Source organism: Leptonychotes weddellii, chromosome 7, assembly GCF_054177405.1.
Source record: "Leptonychotes weddellii isolate Sample4059 chromosome 7, ASM5417740v2, whole genome shotgun sequence".
NCBI lineage: Eukaryota > Metazoa > Chordata > Mammalia > Carnivora > Phocidae > Leptonychotes > Leptonychotes weddellii.
Genome location: NC_138375.1, coordinates 7688839 through 7713336, shown reverse-complemented (window position 1 = coordinate 7713336; position 24498 = coordinate 7688839). Strand labels below are relative to the sequence as shown.

The 24498-nt window shown below is 43.9% G+C and overlaps 1 protein-coding gene and 1 long non-coding RNA gene across 7 annotated transcripts in view; one reads left to right on the top strand and one right to left on the bottom strand.

Annotated features, from left to right (window-relative positions):
- The window catches only part of CTNND2 (catenin delta 2), an 864616-nt gene extending 855819 nt beyond the window's left edge, over positions 1-8797 (top strand). For all 6 annotated transcript variants that reach the window (XM_081825896.1, XM_081825895.1, XM_081825891.1 and 3 more), the window contains 2 exons: positions 1081-1154; positions 7621-8797. In XM_081825896.1, the coding sequence (XP_081682022.1) occupies positions 1081-1154; positions 7621-7881 (335 nt within the window). In that variant the 3' untranslated portion in view covers positions 7882-8797. The remainder of the gene's footprint in view (positions 1-1080; positions 1155-7620) is intronic.
- Positions 8798-12584: 3787 nt separating this feature from the next.
- The window catches only part of LOC145722529 (uncharacterized), an 87373-nt gene continuing 75459 nt past the window's right edge, over positions 12585-24498 (bottom strand). The window contains exon 5 of the long non-coding RNA XR_014146846.1: positions 12585-15233. This is a non-coding gene — a long non-coding RNA (uncharacterized LOC145722529). The remainder of the gene's footprint in view (positions 15234-24498) is intronic.

Here is a 24498-nt window from a genome sequence, read left to right as displayed (position 1 = left end):
GTGGACATTGCTGCTATGAACATTGGGGTGCATGTACCCCTTCGGATCCCTACATTTGTATCTTTGGGGTAAATACCCAGTAACGTATGGTGATTAACATAACATAATAAAATTTTTTTAAAAAATAGTCATGAGTGGAGTGATCGATATTACTGACTTTGGGTCTTGAGTAACTGTATATGTAAGAGAGCAGCTATGGTGTGTCATCTTATTTTATTATTCCGTAGATACTGGAAGCAAAAGATAAGGCTTTCTTTATTTCTAGAGTGTTTTATACCCCCATTGACACTTGACAATTTTTTCTAGAACTTTCTTAGCCTTTCATAGCCTTTCACGGCTATGAGCAGAATGGCACCCTGGGCCCTTCCTCTGGGCCTGTGGCATGAGCCCCAAGGGTTCTAGGGAAGGAAGTGGGCAAACCCTGCCCATGCCTTTGAAAACTGCCGGCAAGTGGAGGAGACCTCCCTTCCTTTCAGCTAGACTACAGGCCCGTCTCAAGAGAGGGGGAGGGGCTCGTGTCCCTGTGTGGAGCCGGGTTCCAAAGCTGCAGCCACCCAGATGTGCAGGATAGATGCAGATGGTACTTCCTGCCCGTCCTTCGGGCCTTTGAGAAATGAACTGTCTGCGTGATGATTAAGCACTCTGTGAGCCCAAATTAGAAATTTCATTCTTGTCGTTCTCCAGCTCAAAGCTAAGCTGCTCATACAGATGCCTGCATGCCTCAGTGCAGGAGACCAGCTTTTATTACCCACTGGTTCTCACCAGAGAAGGCAAGAATCCTGGCAAGATGCCCATCTGTTTGCTGCCCTGGCCTGAGCCTGTCTACAGTCTGAATGTGACTGCAAGAAACTCCCATGCTGTGGGGATTTGATAGAATACTTAACTGTTCTTTTTTCTTACATCTGCATATAAAACGAAGTGTCCAGAACCAAAGGATTCTTCCATGTGGCATGGCACTTGGAATGCACCCGGAGAAACCAAGTTTTTTTGTTAGGGCAAGAACTTGCCTCGATCACCATTATTCCTCACTTGAAATCTTGCCTTCTTTGCTAATACTTTCTGTTTCCCTCTTGTTTTTAGCTCAAAACACTGGAATTTCAACTTTGTATAGGAATTCCTATGGTGCGCCCGCTGAAGACATCAAACATAACCAGGTAAAGGAGACGCACACATTTGTGTTCATTTTCCCCTTCGACTTGCATGAAATATCCTGGAATTGGAAAAAATAAATTAGCTTCTACATAACATATGTAAAGGACTGAAAAAAAAGAAAATAACATTCTCTGCTGCTCTCCACTCACATTTAACATAGTGTGCATGGGGCGGCGGCAATCATCAGAACGGCCTCAAATTTGAAAACACTCTTTGATTTCACTACAACCACTCGCTTCATTTGGTGGTAGCAAGTTCTCTACTATGATCCAAAATGAAAAGCCTCAAATACACTACTGGAAGATTCTGGTTACTAGATAATACTGGGTGATTACTAGAGAGGGATCGGTAGCTCCCATAACCCAGCCAGTTCTCATTTGGAAGAAAGCATTCATTATACATGATAGTTACCAATAAAATAGAGACAAGTTCAAGAATGAACAACTAAAAGGGATGTGTTGAGGACTGCCTTGCTACTCAGTTTAGTTGGGGGACCGGCAGCATCAGCACCCCATGGGAGCTTGTTGGAAGAGATTCTTCTCAGACCCCTACCCCTAATCCATCTGATGCAACAAATGCATCAGAGTTGCATTTCATCAAGACATTTAGGTGATTCATGTACTTGTTCAAGTTTGAGGAATGTTAAGCAGTAACTCCTTCAAGAACTGGGCTAAGTGTGTGTGTGTTTGTCTTCTTTGGCAAACATTCGCTGAAGGTTCGTTTTTTTTTTCTCTGTGGTTTTGTGGGAACTGTAAAAGCAAAAGGCACAGCCTCTGCTCCTTCACTGATTGATAACTTCATACGTTTGTCATTCCTCCTAACTGTTGGCTACTAATAACCTTTGCCAGAGCTTCATTCTGTGGATGCTCTAGATTCCTGCCCTAAGTCAAGAAAGTTGGGCTGAGAGATACATCTGAAACCTGTTGGTTTGATCACAATAACCAGATGACAGTAAACATGGGGGAAAATGGGCTGTTTTTGAACATTTCTCAACACCTGGTAGGGCAGCATCTTTCTAAAGGAAAAGGACCCACTCCTAGCAGATAGAATATCTTGCGCAAGACCATTTCCAAGAGAAGAAGGAGGAGGACACGGAAAGTATCTCCTTGACCTTAAATTACCTTTTTGTCTAATCACTCATCACCAGGAGAAATGGCAATGGGTAGAGGAGTTATCTCCTTGCTCTGAACGTTCCAGGCCATGCACAGCTCCTCTGGAAGACATCTGGTGGTGTTGGCAACCCCCTGGTGAATGCCCAGGCCCCATAGCCTGCCTGACACGTTGCTAACATCTACTTCACCTCCCTCAGTTCTGCTCTTTGCTAAAAGCAAAGAGGTCAATGAATAAGTAAGTGCATGAGCGCTAGACAAGTGATCACCAGGGGAGGCCACCAGCTATCCACATATCAACATGCCTGCCCAAACAAAGAAAAATGGAAACAAAATGTACTGGAAATGACAATTTCAGTTATGGAAACCAACCTTTATCTTTTAGCAAATACCAGGTACAATGAGATCTATAGCTCTTAATGATTCTGGTCAGGATGTGATAGGACCCTGACTTTGCATCCCAGAGTGTAGGAATAGTCTTCAGTCTCCGTAGGTCAAGAGAAGCTCATCACAAGAATTGGCTTATCTATAGCAGCCTTTCTCTACCTGGATTCCACTATCATTGGCAGTGAAGAAATGCCCTGGTGTGGCCCAGAGGTCCTTGGCATCTTACAGGGTGGCTGCCATAGTTTCCTTAGGACTGTTTGCAATCTAGATTTACAGGATGGTCCCCAGTGGCTCCGAGGGGCACATTCTGGGATTGTTCATGGTCCTCAATTTATGTCTCTAATCAACTGGTTGCAGACACCATTTTAAGAGTTAACTACCTAAACTCTCCAAAAATCCTACTAAGCTTCTATTAGTTTATCCCCTACTTATAAAGAAAACGTATTTAACTCTATATATCTAGCAAGAGAATTCTGTGTTCATAAACTAGAGATAGAGGGGTTTGGTGTTTTGATGGCAACCATCAAATTATTACATCAAAACAGCATCTTGAGGTCCTGGTTGGTGTCCTCAGTTTCACCGCCAAGTGGGCAGAGCAGGTAAAATTGTCCCCAGAGATGAGGAAATAAAGATTCAAGGAGGATAAGGGTTTGCTTTTGGTCACCCAGCTCAGAAAAGGCAAAGACTCCAACCTGGCTCATCTGCCTTCTTGTCCCATTTGCCCTCCTCTATACCGGTGGTTCTCAAGTTTGAGCACAAATCAGAATGCCCTGGGTGACTGCTAAACACAGATCACTGGCCCCCAACCCCAGAGTTTCTGACTTGGTAGGTAATTTGCATCTCTAACAAGCTTTCAGGTGATGTTGATGCTGCTGGTCTCAGGACCAGACTTTGAGAACCATGACTCCTTACCATGTGACCTTTTTCGTTGTATATTAACACCCTGAGTCTTCAGCTTTCGCCCTGTGGTGAAGTTTGAAGATCTATAATGGGCAGCTATTTTCCTTGTATTAGCAATCAATCCAGTTTGTAGGCAAACCCAGTGAGGACTAAACACAGTTTTCTCTCGTCGTGCTAACATTGGGGGGGTTAGAGAAGTGGCACCGTCCTTCATAATTTAAACTAAACATCCTCCTATTGGGGAAAAAGTTCAATAACAATGACTTTATGGGAGTAGGAGCCACAAGACAGAACACCAAGAACATGGACCCCAGCCAGTATCCCTACGTGAGCCGGCTGGTTGCACCCCCCCACCCCAAAAAGGATGCTGCCTTAAGGCAAAAGCAGGCAACAACCTCAGGCTCCTTGGATGTACCAGGGCTTCTCTGAACCACAACAGACACACAAATCCAGAATACACCACCGCTATACATGAACCTCGTTCTACTTCCTTCATAGAAGTCTGCTTTATGCAAACAGTGCAACATAAAAAAATGCATTTATTTTTAGCTCCTCTTTGGGGAGGGCTTGTATTTGAGAGCATTTTATCTGTCCAATTTTGAATACTGTCAGATAATCCCTTAGAGTAAATTATAAAGTACAGTCAACATTCCTCCACTGTGAATGCACATCCACCGTCAACATCTGCACCACGAGGCCAGTGAGCAAATTTGATCCCTCCAAACACAGCATAGCCACCCGTCACCCATCCTAGAGAGTCCATTTACACACACTCTCAGAACTGCAGGACTAAACCTTAGAAGGGGTTGACATGAGACTTATGACCAACACAGATGAATTGAAAAAGGCAATTCCTCAAGGTAAGAGACTAAAATAAACGTGTACACAACCTAAAGACGTCCACCAACCAGAGAGAACGTGGTGGCAGTAAGAAATTTGAAACAGGTCATGCAAAAGCCTGAAAGAAGCAGCCGCTGTGGAGGAGAGCCATGAGCCTGTGAGTGATTGCCCCCACAGACCTCCCTATCCCCAGCCACTGAGTCCAGCACAAAGAAGCGAGAGCTCTCCTAGGGTTCCTTTGTCCACTGGCCTCCCTTCTTCTTATAGAGCCTGGAGTCAACTCAGTGAGGCTGACCCTCTGAGGATTGGCCACTTGGGCTCCACTGAAACTGTGTTCGTGTGGTGGAGAAAATGTGGACTTCAGAGCCAGCCAGACTCGGGTTCAAATCCCAGTCTCACAACACCACTAGCCATGATATCCTGGACAAGTTTCTTAACTTCTCTGAGCTTCAGTGTCTTCATCTATAAAGGGGGAGATGGATGGATGGATGGATGGATGGATAGGAAAATAGAGAAAAGAGGGAGGAAGGGAAGGAGAGATAGATGATTAAAGGTCAAACAAAGAGGAATTTGTTAAATGTTGGATGTAGTGCCCACTGACACAGAAACACAGTAAATTCTAGCTCCCTCCCCATGTGATTTTTCTAAACCACTCAGCTCCAACCCTTTGTATGCTCGATGCTTAGGTCGCAGCACTGTGTTGGAGTGCAGAAGTTCAGCATAGCACCCAGCTCTTCAAAGAACAGCACAGGACACCTCAGCCTAGCCAAGTAATTTCGTATACCTGGTCTTGTTTAATTACAGATGCTGAAGATTAATTCCAAATGTCCCTCCCATGGCCAGGCTCTTAGGCTAATAGATCTTTCGCAGGTAGCCCGACACCTCACTCGTCAGCCACCACTAACGAAGTGTGGGACAGAGTGGATGTCAGCTATGATGAAGTTTACCACTGCTTTGAATAACAGGTCAATTACTAGTGTAAATCAATTACATGTAAAAGAGAGAGTTTCACTTACTTTAGAGAAGAATTATGTGCAAGTCATTAGACGCATTCATTTACACACAACGTGCTAATTACAAATCATTATCTATTGCTAGGACCAATTTCTATAGGACGTTTCCATGCCGAGCCTTAGTTAAATTAATAGGGAATTACTGAATCTGCTTGGAGGTGATCAAATCGTGTTTCTTTAAAAGTGTTCCATCATTTACACCAGACCTCTTCCCCAGTTACTGCCATGAGCAGAGTTTCATGCGTGATTGTATGCACTAGCCCCGGGGAGGTTCCTCTCACTTTAGAGGCAAAATGCTTAAAAAGGGACCCCAGAGGCAGTCAGAAGGAAAGGGGATAGTCAGACCCCCACATACAAGTGCTAATTATCAGCCCGTGAACACTCTTAGTCTTACTGTCCTTAAAACAAAGCAAAGGGAACTAATTCTTGACCTTACCTATCTCAGTGGCTCCTGTGACCCCTTTAGCCTTTTAAGGCCCCTGACATCAGACAGTAACATGCAAAGGACAAAAGGACAAACAAGGAGTATAGGGGTGGGCTGAGGGTCACCAGAGAATACTGAAGACCCCTCCCTGCTAACTAAAAGCTTCATACTCCCACAGCATTCTCAAGGTCAATCAATTTTTAATTAAACCAAGTTGGGAAACATGTCGGTCCTTCTGAGTAGGTTATATTGGAGTGGATTCCCTCTTTCCATTATGTGCTTTTCTGTGTATCTTTTTGAGGCTATGGTCCCTGATCACTTAGGCAGGTGTGACGGAATAGCCCTACCAGTGGGAAGCCTCCGTCCTCCAGAGAGGGATTGATCACAGCCCACTGCGCTGGCAGGAAGATCCCCGAGTGACCATTAGACCTTGTACATCTTCACCGTCTCTTTGTCTGGGATCACAGCACCTAGAGAACAATTTGTAAGAGAACAAATGCAGGAAAGAGGAAAATCAACTACTCATGTTCTATAGCTTCTAGTCTATACCTCTTTCATTTAAAAAAGGTTATCTAGAGCACTGGGTGTTATACACAACTAATGAACACTACGTCAAAAACTAATGAAGTACTGTATGTTGGCTAATTGAACATAATAAAAAAATTAATTAATTAAATTTAATTAAAAAAAAAATTTTTTTAAGTTATCTAGGGGCGCCTGGGTGGCTCAGTCATTAAGAGTCTGCCTTCAGCTCAGGTTGTGATCCCAGGTTCCTGGGATCAAGCCCTGCATCGGGCTCCCTGCTCGGTGGGGAGGCTGCTTCTCCCTCTCCCACTCCCCCTGCTTATGTTCCCTCTCTCACTGTCTGTCTCTCTCTCTCTCTGTCAAATAAATAAATAAACCTTTTAATAAAATAAAATTAAAAATTGAAAAAATATATTTAAAAAGGTTATCAAATAAAAAGTCCAGCGCTTAGGTCAGTTTGGCAATTCCTTGAAGAGTTAAACGTCGAATTAACAAAGGATCCAGCAATGCCACTTCTAGGTACATACCGCAAAACTGAAAGCAGGGACTCAAACAGGTACTGGGGCACCCACGTTCATTACAGCATTATTCACAACAGTCAAAAGGAGCAAACAACGCAAGTGGCCACCAACAGGTGAATGGATAAACAAAATGTGGTATACTGATACAATGGAATATTGTTCAGCCTTAAGAAGGAACAAAATCCTGTCCCATGCTACAACATGGATGGCCTTTGGGGACATTATGCAAAGTGAAAGAAGCCAGCCACAAAAGGACAAATATTGTATGATTCCACTTAGGTGAGGTGTCTAGAGTAGTGAAATTGAGAGAGACAGAAAGTAGAATGATGGCTTCCATAGGCTGAAGCAAGGAGGAAAGTGGTGAGTTATGCTCAGTGGGTATCGAGTTTCTGTTTGAGGTGATGACGAAGTTCTGGAATATTCTGGTGATGGCCGCACCATGCCACAAATATACTTAATGCCACCGAATTATACACTTAAAAGCGGTTAAAATGGCAAATTATATGTTATGTCTGTCTTACCAGAATCATATTTTTTAATAAAGATTCTGTAGAATGCTAGTGTGTGGACACATGAAGCAACTTGTAAAAGGAAGGGCCGTCAACAGTTGGCGGTATTTGGAGACGCGCCATGCTGGTGGATGCGTGGGTGGCCGCCCAGCCTTCCTGGGAGGCTCCAGCGCCTTGGCCCTGGGGAGGCTGCATCCGGGGAAAGCAAACCAGCCCAGGTGGATCTTCTTTTCTATGCAGGTTCCAGCACAGCCCGTCCCACAGGAGCCCAGCAGGAAGGATTACGAGACCTACCAGCCGTTTCAGAATTCCACGAGAAACTACGACGAGTCCTTCTTCGAGGACCAGGTTCACCATCGCCCTCCCGCCAGTGAGTACACCATGCACCTGGGACTCAAGTCCACCGGCAACTATGTCGACTTCTACTCAGCTGCCCGTCCCTACAGTGAACTGAACTATGAAACGAGCCACTACCCGGCCTCCCCCGACTCCTGGGTGTGAGGAGTGGGCGGCACGAGGCGCTCCGGGAACAGTGCATGTGCATGCATACCACAAGACATTGCTTTTTTTTTTCCCCCTGCAAATTTAGTTTGTTAAAGCCTGTTCCGTAGGAAGGCTGTGATAACCAGTAAGGAACTATTAAGAGCTCTTTGAGAAAGCTAAATGCACCGAGCGTTAACTTGGAAGTCAATAGGAAGCTGAAGTGATCCTGAATATGACATTGTACAATACCTTTCTAGTTGGAGCTGTAGAGTATCAAAAGTGCTTTATCTTGAATGTGGCGGAAGGCAGCAGAGGAGACGGGCGGGGTGGTGGGGCGTGAAGGTTACCGTTAAGCACAAGGGGCGGTGTAGGTCACACCCTTGAGAGGGACGGCTTCTCACGCTTTGTTGACTCTCTTCATCCGTTGTGATTCTAGGCTTCAAGTTGCATTGGGGTTCCTCTGTACAGCAAGATGTTTCTTGCCTTCTGTTAATGCATTGTTGTAAAGTATTTGATGTACATTACAGATTAAAGAAGAAGAGCGCATCGTGTACATTACACCATGCGGCAGTGTTTCCTCATCTATGGTTCTAAATATTGCTTCAATTTCAAACTTTTGAAAGATGTATGGATTTCCAGTTTTTCTTTTCTTTTCTTTCTCCCGGTATGTTTTAACAAAAAAAAAAAAAGGGAAAAAAAGGAATATTTAGCAGTATTGTTCGTTCTGATATGTGAATTTGTTTGTGGCAACTAAGCAAGGCATTCAGCAGTTTCTGACAATTAACATACATCATTCCACACTCCTTGTCAACAAAGTGCTTTTTCACTGCCTAAAATTTTAGATGTAGATATTTGAAATAGATTTTTTCATTTATACCAGTTTTCTTTATGATGATACAGTGTTAAAAGAAAATAAATTACAATTGATCTGTCATCCATATCTGCTAAGAATGTCTATTTCCAGGGACCTATCTTACAAAATACACATTCTTGCCTGTGTGTCTGTGCGTGTGAGGGTGTGTGTATGTCCACATATGTATAAAAATGACCTGTGTGAGATTTTATTTTGATAGAAGCTATTTCATTTGCTGTTCACCTTGTACAAGCTTTGTTTCTGGTTTTTGGTATAAATGTACATCAGTTTGTTCCTCTTGTACTCTATCTATCCTTCCGACCATTTAGTGACTCAGGATATTAGGCCAGTTGAAGTGAAGTTACAAGATTTTCACACATTCACACACTCTTGGATACCACTTCTTTCTACAGGTCCATTCCCTTCCATGTTTTATGCCCTCAGAATACAATAAACCATGGCCAACTCAATAATTTCACTTTAGGGCCAATTACTTGAAGTATCAACAGAAAATGTAAACTGCTCGCCTTATTACCCCCAAACTTTTTGTTCATGTGGCAGGGAGCAGTGGACCATTATGGATTAGATTATTAAAATTGAACTTGAAGCTAATGTTAGAATAGTGGTTAACAGAGCTAAGAAATAAGGCTAACCATTTAAAAGAACACGGGCTGTGGGTAAATTAGCTTTGCTCTTTAGATGCAAGTGACTGAGGCCAATAGGTGCCTAAGTAAATGTTAACTGTTCTTGGAAAAAATAAAAATTAAATAACAAAAGAAATTGGCTGCCATCTTCCTTTAAAACTTGCTCCCCTTCACGCTACATAGTTTAATTCAGCTCAAAGTCCAAAATCAGTGATTCCTTCTCCAAATTTAACAACAATCAAAAGATTTTTTGTTCATGCATATTTTTGCAAACGAAAAGCTAATTTCCCGAATAGAGCAGGAGACAGAAATTTACATATGAATTGTCCTACAAATTACCTGCAAGCTGGACCTTGTTGCACTGTTTACTCCAGGACTCCACGTTTGTGGCTTCCCTCACAGGAATGCTCCAGCCCCTGTGGAGAGAGAGAAATCTACAGCACTGAGAATGATGTATCCACTTCATCTGTGTCATAGAAGGAACTAGTGAAGTTCATCCAGGTAGATAAGACTTATGCATAACCCAGTAGCTGGTTGAACTTGTCCAAAAGTAAACAATGCAACTCCTTCCTGGCTGGATTTGTGCATGAGGGAATTCCTGCATGTGCTAAAAAGTCTTCCTAGCAGGAATTTCATATTTCCTTGATGCTTTTGAGTCCATGCATTGCCTGCATTTGTGACCGGGGAAGACCAAGGATACCTCTACTGCCTGGGATTCTTTGACGGCACGTTGTGTGGGGCAGGGATAACCAGTTCAGCCAGGGGCCTCTGGCTTCAGACGTAGAGGTAGGAAGAAGAAAATTAAAAGTGTTTGTTGTTATTCAAAGCAATCCGTTTCCCCTTTTCATACACACACACACACACACACACTCATACACACAAGTAAATTAGGAGAGAGTGAGAAGTGATTGATAGACAGAAGATGATAGATGATATAAATAGATGAGAGGTATAGATGGGTACTAGACAAATAGATGAGATTTTACATAAACCATGAAATGACCTAAAGCCCCCACAGGCTCCCTTGGCAGTAAAGGTTGATCAGCTGGTGATTTGTTATTCATAACAAGGGCTGTATTGGATAAAAGCCCCCAGTGGCAAGAAAGCTTTGTTTGGTTTTGCTTTCATTGTGCTGAAGTGACCCAAGTCCAACACCCCCACCGCACCCCTGGCCCCCTGCAAATAGTTGCCTCTTGGGTCTACAAGGGCCTCCAGATCTTGGATTATCTACTGAGATGGGAGTGGTGTTTTTCAGAGCAAAGGAGGGAAGAAAAGAAACTAGAAAATTTTTTTCTCTCAATCCTTGTAGTGGATCATGTACATACACCTAATGCATTTAATAAGTTGTAAAACCTGGACATTATGTATGAAAAACAGACCAATTTTTTTTCACTTGAGAGTTTTGATCACCAGGGACTAATGAAGGGAATACTTAAATTATACCACCTTGAATGATATTAATATTTAAAAATAGGATCTTTTAATATTGATTCAGGTTTCATGCCACACATTAATGCTTTCATCCGAATTCCCAATTATGAGTTAGACAATAAAATATCAAACAGGTTTATAAGAAATAGGGTGACAGAGATGTCACATCACACTAGGTGCTAACTAGGGGAACGTTAATCACTGATGACCCATTTCACCTTAGCAAGATTCACATGTTACGGAAAACTGCTGTTTAAAAAAAAAAAAAAAAAGCAGTGTTAAACTCAGCAGCAAAATTTCAATTTATTTGGTTTGCTTGTTCCGCTTACTTCAGCTCCTCTTTAGGGCCTGATACTGTCCCCCCATCCTTGAGAACTGTGCCCCTGAGAAGTGAGGTTTGGCTGTCTGAAGACATTGAGTATTTTGTCCAACTTTGAGAACCAATTTTTCTTCCCACCTGGTGATTCTGTCCCTTCAAAGGGAAAGTGGCACATTTCAGGCCGGGATCTTCATTAAAGTGCACTGGTCTCCATTCCTTGGAAAACCTCCTCTCGAGGCAAGGCCACATACTCTTTTGTAACCTGTAAACAGGAAGAAGGTTCTGGGATGTGGGGACAATCCTTGGCCTTACGAAGTTGAGAGGCCAAGACCTCCAGTTACTTACAAACAACAACAACAACACTCCAAAGCAATGAGCCCATGTTCTTCTCCAAACCAGAGAACTAATACAAATAGCCAGTTCGGGTCTAGCAAGGCAAGCACTTGACCTCAGTGTCTCCCGTCAGTTCAGTAACAAACCACCAGGCTGCACCTGCTATCTCCTCAGCCATAGAGGAGGAGGTAGCTAAAAATGCAAACAAACAAAGCACACCAGGAAATGGGGAAAGTGGGGTTTTAAGTCAAGAGTTTGATCCTCAGTTAAGACCATGGAATTCTTGACATGAACTCCAACAATGGCCACCTTAGCATCACACATTTAACATTTTTTCACAATATTTCATCGCTTGGTTCCTCAATAAAATAAAGACAAAAGTTTCGATAACATGCCTGGTACTCTACTAGAATGTGCTTACATAAGAGAGACGTCACCTCAGGTGGTGCTGATAACCATCATGAGAGATGATAGAAGACACGCGTCGTGCTCCGGAGCTGTTTCTCCTCCAATACACTATTGATGTTTGGGGCTGAATAATTCTTTGTTTGGGGGAAAGGGTGAGATGCAGGGTAGGATACTTACCAGCATTTCCGGCCTCTACCCACTGGAGGCCTGTAGCACCACCACCTGCAGTTGGGATGATCAAAACTGTCTGCAGATATTGCCAGATCAGCCCCAGTAAGAAGCACTCTCTAGTGCAATGCACAAGGTGCTAGCCGCAACTGAGCACAAGGAGGGACCAAGATGCACTCCCAGCTGGGTGACCAGAGAACACCACACAAAGGAGACGGTGTTTGGCTAGAACCTAAAGAATGGATAGGCTTCTGATAAGCAATAATGGAGGCGTTTCTGGAAAAACAGGAATGAAAAAGATGTGGGCAGTACAGGGAATGGACAGGGCACAACATGCAACAAAATTAATTCTAAAATGAAGAACAGGGAGAGCATGGAGAGAAAAAGAAGTCAGGCTGCAAGCAAAGTTGGGGATCTTGAAAGCCATATTACAGAAACACTAAAGATTTTTCACAGCATCTTTATAGACATTCTGGGGGTGTATGGTGGTTGTAAAGGTAAGGTCTAGATCAGTGGTTCTCACACCACGCATCAGAATCACTCAGAGCACATCGCCTGAACAATGTGTTCAGACATTCAGTTTATGTTTGGATAGGGCTGGGACTGGCCAAGAATTTTCATTTCTTTTTTTTTTTTTTTTAAAGATTTATTTATTTATTTGAGAGAGCGAGAATGAGAGAGAGAGAGAGAGAGTACATGAGAGGGGGGAGGGTCAGAGGGAGAAGCAGGCTCCTCGCCGAGCAGGGAGCCCGATGTGGGACTCGATCCCGGGACTCCAGGATCATGACCTGAGCCGAAGGCAGTCGCTTAACCAACTGAGCCACCCAGGCGCCCCAAGAATTTTCATTTCTAACAAGTTCCCAAGTTGATGTTGATGTTACTTGTCTGGAGACTATACTTTGAGAACCTTTGGTCTAGAAAGAGATCACTTCTGCAATGACTAGAATAATCTAGAACCTTGTTACTCAAGGGATAATCAGGAGACTGGCAGCATCAACACCACCCAGAAGCATATCAGAAATGTCCCACTCCATCCTTCCTCATCAGAATCTGCATTTTCATAAAATCCCTGGGTGATTCTTAAGAACACTGAAGTTTGAGAACAATGATCCAGAAAACATAAGAATCTGAGCTCGGAGAATGGCAGATAAAATGAACAAAACTAAGATGAAATGTTGCAGATGTAAAATCCACAGCACTTGAGGAACCCAGTCATGGAGTGAGGGAGGAACCCAGTGATCCCTCAAAGATGGGAGCTTGGGTGACCAGAAGCCCAGCAATGATAACACACTGGTAAGAAGGAAGAAAGATCTTTCTGTCAAGGAAAATCCACTCCATTTTGGACATGTTACAGAGGTTGATGGTAGATCCAGGGAGAATATTGCTGCAGGCAGTGGAAATGCAACCAGGACTCTGAACTAGAGGTGCAGAATTAGGCATCAACTGTTTCGGGTGGAGAGGTGGAAAGTGGCATGGATAGAGCATCCAGAGAAAGGGGGATAGAGAGAGGCAACCATCCTGGGGATGGTGAAGGCTCACGGGCAACCAGCGTGATGCAGAAGGACACAATAGCGTATTGGAGGTGAGGTCTGGGGAGAACAAGACCAGTGCGCTGTTGTCAAAATCAGGGAGACTCTCATATGAAGAGAGTGGAAAGTGTCACTAGTAAGCACCGAGAATAATAAGCAGGAAGACAACTGAGAAGAAGCCTTTGAGTATGGTAATTCGGAGACCATGCAGGGCCTCAGTGGGTCATTCCAATAGCAGGTTAGGGAGAGTGAATAGCAGGGGAGGGGGCAGAGGCCTGAGAAGCTTAGCAATGAGCTATTGATTATGATGAACCTCTGGCCTGAGATAGTCACAAATAGAATAAAGGATTATTTTAGGGCAGCATAGGAAACTTGTAAAGCAAGGGCCCATGCTCAGACAAATGGTTTAAAAACAAACGCTTCTGTGTGTGCCGCATTTTCTCACTTTCACTGTGTTTTAATGGTCATTCTGCTTGTCCTCCTCACTACCAGGTAGGCTCCTACTATAAACCACCCTGCCTTTGAGATGAGGGGAGTAAGATGCAGTGATACCACGTAGCTAGCAAATTTTACTGTTGGACATAAAATTGAGGCTTTGCAACTGTAGACCATAATACCAGGATACCTCTTGCAGGGAAGGTGATCTTCCAGCAGTGGCTTTGGATAGGATCAGGAGTCCACAAAGCAAAGGGGCCATGGGGAGAGGAAAGCCTGATTCCCCGGGATCCACCCTTTACTCAGCACCAGTCCCACCATGTCTCAGGCAGTGGGACTCCAAGTTACGAGGGGAAGGGTGTCTGTCCGCTGTTCCCAGAGCCGGTTTGTTCACCATACATCCTCTACAACAAGTGCCTGCCATGTCAGTTACTGCCATTGATTTCACTTCTGGATGTTCATCCTTAAGACCCCACCCACCTCCATCTGCTCCAGGCTATTTATTCTCATGTCTCACATGCCCAACCTGCCCTAAGCCTGAACTTCGTGGAGCCAACAAGATGCCTTCTTTTCAGAAATTCTAGTTTGGGAGCATGTCCACTCCATGACCACAGCCTCCCTTAGTGACCAGCTCAACAGAGAAACCTGGTGTCCATTTCCAAACGGTCACGTGTCTTCATGTCCTCATACCAAAGAGCAGACAGCTACGAGATGACCACACCGTTAAGTCACAGAGCAGAGGAAAGTGAACTGGCCTTTATGCGAATTAAACCCAAATCACTAGCCATGTGAAAAGCGAATTTGAACTGCACGAGCTAACTTGTCATAAACGGAAAAATTATGACAATACCACTGACTGTATGTATATGTGACTAACTCTTAATTATGAAGGAGGGAGTTGAAAATCACCCACATAACAATTGAACTAAACCACTCCAAAATTTAGTGGTTTTTTAAAAAGAGAGAAAGAGAGAAGGATTTATTTTGTTCAAGAATTTGCAGTCTGGCCTGTCCATGAAGACAACTCAGCTCCATTCCACTCAGAACCAGCCATGGAGGCATGAGGGCTGAGCTGGAACCACTTAAAGGCTCAGTCACTTAAGTATCTAGTGCTTGTGCTGGCAAGACTCAAGTAGCTGGGGCAGGAAGAACTGCAACTCCTCAGGCATCCTGTGATCTCCACGTGCCTGTCCAGCAGAGATGGTTCACGGGACCAAACGTCTTCTGTATCATCTCAAGTTTCCCAAAGTCTGTCCCAAGAGAGAGAACCAGGCACAAAAGTCAAAATGCATCCATTAGTCAATACAGTAGCAAAATATTGCTCAGTTCCAGAGGGTGGGGTAAGAAATAAACGATATCTCTTGATAGGGGAAGGGGGCAAGATTCTGGAAGAGCATGCACGGTTGGAAACATTGCTGTTGCCTTTTTGAGACAATCTCCCACAAAACTGATAACATTTTACCTTAATAGGTTCAGCTTCTTTCAAACATTTGTCAGTATTTCTTAATGGCAAAAGCAATGAGTTTTACTGTAAGAAGTTAAAAACTAATACTATAACTCGCAAAAATGGGATAAAACGGCCCTGTAATTTTGTCAGAAGGAAGGGTTTGGATCTTGGGTTTGTGTTTCCTCCAGCTGAATGAGAGCAAGAAAGCGTGCGTTGACTCGTTCCTGGCAGCCATCTTGTGACCGTGAGGGACCAGGAAAAAGCTGAAGTTAAAGCTGAGGAAGGCAGAGGAGATATATAGAAAGAACCTGGCTCTCTTCTCAGAGCACATGAGAACCACCAAATTCCCCAGAATATTCCACAACAGGCAATCATTAAGTACTCATGCCCACATTCTAGAGACTTTCTGCTGCCCTCACCTAGGAAGTAATCAAAGGCTGAACTGACGAAAGCAATCTCATGGCAAAGAGTTAAATATTCACATCATCATTTCCTTAGAATAAAAGCTTACTTTTCCCAAAATTTAGTAAAATAGAATTAATAATAAAAAAAACACCCAAGTACCAATTTTGGCAAACATAAAGGCATTCCATAGATATTTTTTCTAGCCATTGTCCTAATAGATCTTATTTTTTAACCACTAGTAAAATATGCTACAGATTCGTAATTGAATGGGTTTGACATTATGTCATTGCCTCAGTACGCTATCAATATCAGATGGTTTGGGGTTTTTAAGCAATTATGTTCTTCATGTGTTCATTATCTATAACAAAGAGAGCAAATGGAGGGTGATTAAAGGCTTGGAGAAGTGAGAAGGACCAGAGATCCAGTGTACCGAGCAGTGATGCAGCTTTCCTCTGGGTTGGGTTGTCTTTGGGAATGCACAGTTTGAGAATGGGATTGTCTCCAAGTTACATGGCACTTTACCACTTCCTCTTCTGCTAGCACCCCCATCCATTATCCATGCAGTGTAATCACCACCTTCCTTTTCCACAATCCCCAGCCCCACACCTTCTGAGATGAGCTCCGTAACACTGGTCCTTGGGATGCTGTGAAGATAAGGAGCATCCGGAGCATTCGCAGCAAATGAAACGTTGATGCAGATGAATGACTTCAACTTCTAATTGCCAGGTGCCTGAAAACAGGTGCTCCCCTGGATCCACCAATAACTATTTCCCTGATCCTGATACATTCAGGGAAGAACTCCAACCAGATTTCCTGTTCACTCAACACCCGAGATTCTGAAGGGCAGCTTTACTTGTTTTCCCAAGAATTTTTAAACTTAAGAAGCAGCAGCTGAGGATAACAGGACCGACGCCAGCGTGTACGAATGGCATTGACTGTGTCCTGGCAGAACCTAGGAGAAAGGGCCAGTAAACTGTTATGAAATGGACATAAGTGGAAGCGAAACTGTGTCCTTAAGTGGTTCTATTTTGTTTTAGACTGTTCCAGAGATGCTGAAAAAGTCAGAAACGAGCCTGGCAGTCCCTTTTAGGTGGAAGTTCACTGGGAGTTCAAAGTCACTGGCCCAGTTACTAAGTAATCTGAGCAATTGTATGCCATCAATGTTGACCCTCGTGGAGTTGGAAAGATAGGGCGGAGAGGAAAATAGAGCCAGAGTAAGTAGGAAAGAAGATCAGATTTTGTAAACAGAATTTAATAGGACCATAGCAAGAAATTTTCCCATCTTGTTAATATGTATACATACATAGCATTTAATTAGGGTTCCCAGATTCAGCAAACAAAAATATAGGGCATCCAGTTAAAACTGAATTTCAGGAAAACAGCCAATAATTTTTTAGCATGTCCCATGCAATATTTGGAACATACTCAGACTAAAAATTTTTTTCATTGTTATCTGAAATGCAAATTTAATTTCAGCCATTATTTTTCTAGGGAGTAATGCTTTATAGAAAAAGTAAAAACAAATTCAAGAATTGATTACTTGATTAATCTCGGCAAAAATACACATATATAATGGTGACTAGATGGGACTAGGACTCAGAAGCCCTATTTGTGTAAACTAGTTAACTTCTGGGTCATCCTTTCCCTATTAGTACATTGGGGGTGATAATACCTGTTCTGCTTCCATTTTGCCATTTTTTGTGAAGATCAGATCAGGCTCATGACCAGTGGCATGCTGATAAATGTTTAACAATGGAGTCTGAGGGGGTGCCTGGGTGGCTTTGTCATTTAAGCGGCTGACTCTTGATTTCAGCTCAGGTCATGATCTCAGGGTCATGAGATCAAGCCCCACGTGGGGCTCCTCGCTCAGCGTGGAGTCTGCTTCAGATTCTCTCCCTCTCCCTCTGCCCCTCCCCCCACTTGTGCGCTCTCCCTGTCTCTCTAAAATAAATAAATAAACTTAAAAAAAAACATGGAGTCAAGAAAGAAAAAAAGGAGGGAAGGAAGGAAGGAAGGAGAGAGGGAGAGAGGGAGGGAGGAAGGAAGGAAGACCTCCTTGATCTATAGCACTTGCCAATTTCTCTGCTATAAGTGCACACACCACAACCAATTTCAAACTGCCAATGTGTTGCTACTCAATGTGAAATCGGAAGTGGTACTCAGTAACAGACCAACACATTATCTCCAGGGTACAGTAAACTGTGTTATGAAATGGACATGAGTGGCAGGAAACCTTCCAAGAGCACAGGTCATAAAATGTAGTAAAAATAATCAGACTGGGTAGGGGTCTATTTATTACCTTTATTTCTTACCTTTATTACCTTTATTTTTCAATATAATTCATTTCACCCTAAGCTTATGTAATGTGATACTCAATAACGGCTGTATTTAGCAACCAGCTTGCACGTTCCCGAAAATTTAACCATCTGGTCTTGCGAGCTGTACAACCCTGCACATGACCACTACGATACCAAAAACGGCTGTCCGGATGTACGTTGTTAACATTCACTCATTCGGCCAACCTTTACTGAAGTCACCATGTGAGAGGCACGGTACCAAACTCCTTGGGAGACGGATGTAACCAGGAAGGCAGTGCTGCGAATAACCACCCGCAGCTCTCTAACGTGGCAGGCCGGCGCGGAGGAGGAGAGCGCTTCCCGACAGGTGGAGGGCTGGGCAGCCATCACCCAGCTAGTGCGGAGCTCCGTGATGGGACAGATGCGGCCCCGGAGGGAGAAACCGACCTGCGGGTGAAGGCGGGGAGCCCTTGGGGTGGGGGTACAGCAGTCAGCTGCAGAGCTGCGGGCTCTGTGGGGGACAGAGGAAGGGAAAGGCTTCAGGCGGCAGGAGGGGAGGCTCCGTGTTAAAGAGCGATTGGCAGAGCGGAGGGCAAGGTGACCCCCGGGTCCACCTCCCTGCCCAGCTCCCCCCACCCCCGCCCCAGGCCAGCAGCAGGTGGAATGAGGACAGGTCCACTGCCTGGGCCCATCCAATAAGCCTCTGATTCTGGAACAGCCCACAGAAGAGAAAGCAGCCATGAAAATGACATGCCACGTTTCTTATTTTAGGAAAAGAAAGAAAGAAACCGCCGTTCGCAACCTTGAGTGTGTTGTGGCGATTGTTTGCGTTACCAGCAATGATGTTACATAGTTACTTCCGGCGGCTTTGGGTAAATAAATTACCCCGGTGTGTTCATTTCCTATGGCTGCTGTAACAAACTGTCACGCTTTTAATGTTTTAAAACAACAGGGACTTATTAGTTCTAGAAGTCAGAAGTCCAAGATGGGTTGGCAGAGTTGTGTTCCTGTGGGGCGGGGGAGGGAGGGGGCGAACTGGAGAATCCATTTCCTTGCTCTTTCCAAAACTACAAGCCACCTGTATTCTTCGGCACCATCTTTAAAGCCCACAGAGTGGCATCTTCAGTCAAATCTTTCCTCTCTCTCTCCCTGTCTCCCACCTCCCTCTTTTCTCTTATAAGGAACTTTTCGATGACATTGATAATCTCCCCCACTCAAGCTCTTTAACTTACATCGGCAAAGTCTGTTTTGCCATGTAAGGTAACATATTCACCAGTTCTGAAGATTAGCATGTGGACATCTCGGGGGGGCGGTGTCTTTATTTGATCTAGCACATCAGGCTTTTGCTATAATATCATCATAGAGTTCATGTAAAGAACAGTCTAAAATGGCTTCTTGCTGTATTGATACCTAGGTTTCTAGAATAAGGCCCTAAAATAATCTAGTTCATATTAAATTCTTGGGGAGGGGGATAAACTCATTTATTTCTTATAGTAGTACACTTCCAGAATCCCCGAACAGGCGGCAATTCTCATACAAATTTCTGGTTTAAAAAAAGAAGGATTTCTTTTGCTAAATGTATTTATGTTAATTAATATTCATGCATCTCGAGGTTTGGGTGCAGGATAGATTAAATGCAAATAAAACAAAAGGAACAGGAGGTATAAGGAAAGGGAAGCCCTTGCCTAAGTGTAACAAAAGGTCCAGCATTTGAATTTTTTCTAGTGTTAGTGATGTGTAATTGACAAAATTGTAAGATATTGAAAGTGTATAATGTCATGATGTGATATATGTATCTTTTGTGAAAGTGTCCCCCCATAGAGTTGACCAACATGGCTTGTATTAAATTCTGCTCAGAACGGGAATCATAATTATAATGAGGAGTCTTACATGTTTAAGTCTCAGGCAATGAAATCAGCTTATTTGTAATCTTGTCTGCTGACTGCAGAGGTAAATGAAGGTTCCTGGCATGGACAGAAGTCGAGGCATAAATATCCCAAGGGGATCCCTAAAGCCTGGTTCTCTAAGGGAAGATGGCAAGGACCTGGTCTCAGCACCCTGAGGTAACCCACCCCCCCCCCCCACTGCTCCTGCAGGCCCATGTCTTCTGGCTTTCCCTCATCACCCTACCATCTCACGTCTAAATGTTTCTTTGAAAGACAACGGCTTCCGGTGAGAGAAACATGTCAGCAAAGAAGGGGCAGGATGCATCTGGGTCACTCAGCACCACAACATGAAAGAGAGTGCTTCACCCCCAAATCTGCCACCCATTCCTATACTGAAGCCATAAACCCCAGTATCTCAGAATGTATCCTTATTTGGAGATAGGATTGTTAAAACGGTAAGTAAGTTGCAGTGAGGTCCTTGAGGTGGACGCCAATCCACCTTGTTTCTTATGACTGGTGTCCTTAAAATGAGAGGAAACGTGGACATAGACACGCACGGAAGGGGGATGATGTGGGTCCCCCAGGGAGAAGATGGTCATCTGCAAGCCAAGGAGAGAAGCTGCAGAAGAAACCCACCCTGCCGACACCTCCAAATCCCAGCCTCCAGAGCTTGAGAAAACACATTTCTGCTGTTTAAGCCTCTGGTCTGCGCTATTTGGCTACGGCAGCCCGAGCTGACTAATACAGGGATCAAAGATGGCACCAGTGAAGCCCATCAGCCTATGGAAAAGTCTAAAACGGAACATGCCCTTGAGCAACAAATCTTAGTCTTGATGGGGTACTCACCATGAGAGCTGTACTTGAAGGCACTGCTCAAAATTCGTCCTGAGGCCACTCAGCAGGCGACAGAGGAACATGCCAGCTTCCCAGACTGGGCTTCATGACGCTTCCCCAAACATCACAGCAATTCCTGACTCAGCCCCTGTCCCTGCTGAGAAGCCAGGCCAGAAGGGTCCCCGATGCTCTCCACCCCTAGCCCTAGGTGAGTGCTGAGCGGATGGCATCCCCGTCTCTCCCTTGCCCCTTCCACTCCGCTTCTGTGCAAACCCTTCCATTAGCCCCCAGCCTTCTCCAAGGATCATGCCTTTCCTGGGGACCCCTGTGAAGCTTCTCTCCAGTCCCATTTGCGGATGCAGAAACTCAGCAATCTGATAAAATGTGATGAAGAATGTGATTTTTTTTTTAATTTGGTAACAAAGTGCCTTAACTTTGTGTACTGAGTTGAATAGTGCCCCCCAAATTCATGTTCCCCTGAAAGTTCAGAATGTGACCTTATTTGGAAATAGGGTCTTTGCAGATATAATCAAAGTCAGGATGGAGATGAGGTCATACAGAATTAGGGTGGGCCCCCAAATCCAAAGAGCATGTCCTTTTAAAAGACAAGCACATAGAAGAATGCCATGTGAGGGTGCGGGCAGAGACCGGAAGGACACAAGCCAAGGAATGCCACCAATCGTCAGCAGCCACCAGAAGCTAAGAAAAGACATGGAGTAAATCCTCCCTTGAAGCGTCGGGGAGGAACCACCCTGCCCATACATTGATTTCTGACTTCTAGCCCCCGGAACGGCGAGAGGACACATTTCTATTGTTTGAAGGCACTCGGTTGTGGTCATTCATAACAGCAGTCCCAGGAAACTAACATACTTTGTTTAGGAAAGATTACATCTAATTGTAAGAGAGAGTCTGACCTCATTCTTGACCTTTCACTGCTGACTCCCTTTTCAGTCTTACCCTCCCTTCCAGATCATTAAGAAGACCCTGAGCTCACATGCTCCTTTGGAACAGCAGGAAATTTAAACCTCCGGTACTTGGGAACTTCTCTGCAGTTCTACCCCTTAGCCACTTATTATAAAGGCCCAACCAACCCCACACCCTCTGCTCTGCCTCAGTCAACCTGGACCTGCTTGTGCCCACCCAGCTCTTCCTGGAAGTCCTTTAAGTGAGTAATAAGCCTCTCAAATTCTCTTGGTTCATGGGAGTCACCGACCTCAATATCCAAGCCAAATTTGGGGTCCGGTCCTTGGTGCTTTTGCAGGAGACTCTACAACACTAACAGAGGGGAGAGGCTTCTCTGGGAAAGACGGGGGCACTGAGTGACTGTCATGTGCTGAAACTGGGAGGATCCCAAAAATTTCCCTCTAGACCTGTGCTATCAGCCTTCAAGCACAAGTCAACCAGTAGACCTACCTGTCTCCTTGGAGTGCATGAGAAGAATTCCAGAGGTCATTAAATCAAGCCGACACTAGAAAGAGCCAAAAGAGGGACTCTGACAACCTTGCCCACTGATGGCACCACAGACCTGGTGTTGTATCAGTTTTGACAAGGTTAACTCAATTAGCTAGCAGATGATAGCAGCAAAGTGACACAAAAAAAAAAGAAGAAGAAGAAGAAGAAGCAGAAGAAGAAACAAAAAGTCCTGTGAATCTACTTTGTGACTGAGCAGATCTCAGCATTTCTGTTTTTGTTCCAAATTTGGCTTGCCATGAGACCCAGACTTGGCATTCTCCTATTTGGGCCAGATGCTAAATTAAGTTTGAAGACATTTCAGGTATTCATTATTGATCAGGCTTTTTGGCACCTGGAGGAAGAACTAAAGAAGCAGCAGCTGTGGTTTCAAAGGTACCATCTCTAAGCTAAGAGTCACCAAAAATAACAAGGAAATTTTCAGGTCTACGCTTCCTTGGTCCTTGACGTGTCAAAGCCGACTGCCCTGGGCTCTAAGCAGAGATGATTAAGGAAAGCAAAGTCTCCATGGCTCCATAGCTCCTTGCATGGAAGAAGGGAATGGCTGCCAGGTTGAGTCTTTACCTTAAGCAATAATAATAAATCTATAAAGATGTGAGAATGTCTCTCTCCAGAATGGCACCTGTCACAGATGTCTTGTTACCCACGACTGAAAACCTGACCCAGGCTTCAGTAAGCAAAATGGAATTAATTTACTCATGTAAGTGAAAGGTCCAGAAGTCAGCAGACTCCAGGCATGGTTGGATTCGGGGACCAGATAAAGTCATCATGGGCCTGTTTGTCTGGATCTCTCCATTGTCTCCACCTATCCTGGCTGTCATATCCAAGTTCAGACGTAATAAAATCTCCAGGAGGGTTGTCTTCTCAGCTTTAAATCCGTTAAGCCAGAAAAACTCTAAGAAGCCAAGGCAAAAGTCTTGGGCATATCCTTAGTCATTGTGGGGTCACAAGCTCATTCCTGAATGAGTTATTGTAGATGGAAGAATGGAAAGCTCTGGAGACACAAAAATCTGTTTAAAAATTATCATGTCCTCCCCCATTGGCAAAATAAAACTACTGTACTAGACAAACATCTAAGGTCCCTTCCCATGAATTTATTCTGATACCTACAGTTTTGCTTTTCACATAACCAAAACCTCAACAAAGTGTTCGCTTCCTGCTATAATGCCTTGGTTTTGAATTTAGACATGATTTCGAAAACACACCCTCAATTTCCTGCAAGCATAAGCAACTGTTAGTTCAGTGTCTCACCTAGCATGTTCACAACCCGTCCATTTATTTGCTTGCTGATTTTTTTTCATTCTCTCTTGCCCCCTTTCAAAGCTTTGCATAACAAACGTAGCTTCTGGTCTGTCCATTAAAATGTCACTGAGTAATTCCTGGGGATGAGTGAAGTGTACCATTCAGACATTTGAATATACACATGCCTCTGCTCTAAGCAGTTCACACCAGCAACTCTAAGTGCTATGCTTTCGATTGCAGGCCAGAAATAGGTTATTTTCTGTTAAAAAGAGGAAAAAGTCAATGGTACTTTATTAAAACAGCATTTCCTATCTGCCATGACCACATCTTGTCTACTTGACTTCTGGGAGCTCCTTTCCCCACTCACATCCTAGCTCAGAGTTGACACACTCGAAAGTCTGTGAGGATTTCCATCATAAGCCACCCATACCCATGCTGCCTACAAAGGATGAGCATTTATGCATAAAAATGGCCCTCGTCTCTGCACCATGCCAAGTGTGCTCATCTTTCAAAAGAATGAATTACAAGTGCAGTGGGCACATGTTCTGAATGTAAAGGAATGAGAAGTTATAAAATTAGTGAAACCAGATGCTGTTTCAAATCTCCTATTAGAGAAAGCCATTTGTCAACTGAATCGGTCCCATCCCTTGATTACAAATGTCTATCTATGGAAGTGTTGATGAAACCTGGAAACTTGTTCAGAAAATATATGACTCGTATAGTGCTGACACAGTCATTAAAATACCCCATAACAACCACTGACTAACAAGAGGTTTTATTTCAAACAGAAAAATTCATACAGTTGACAAGAGCACGAGATAAGATGAAGAATAAGTAATGCCTTCTCTTTTTTCTGGTCTTCGGCATTAGTCCATGACATACACAGATGGCATTTAGGTAAGGATTCTGATCTACTTGGAAGAAGCTATTTAAA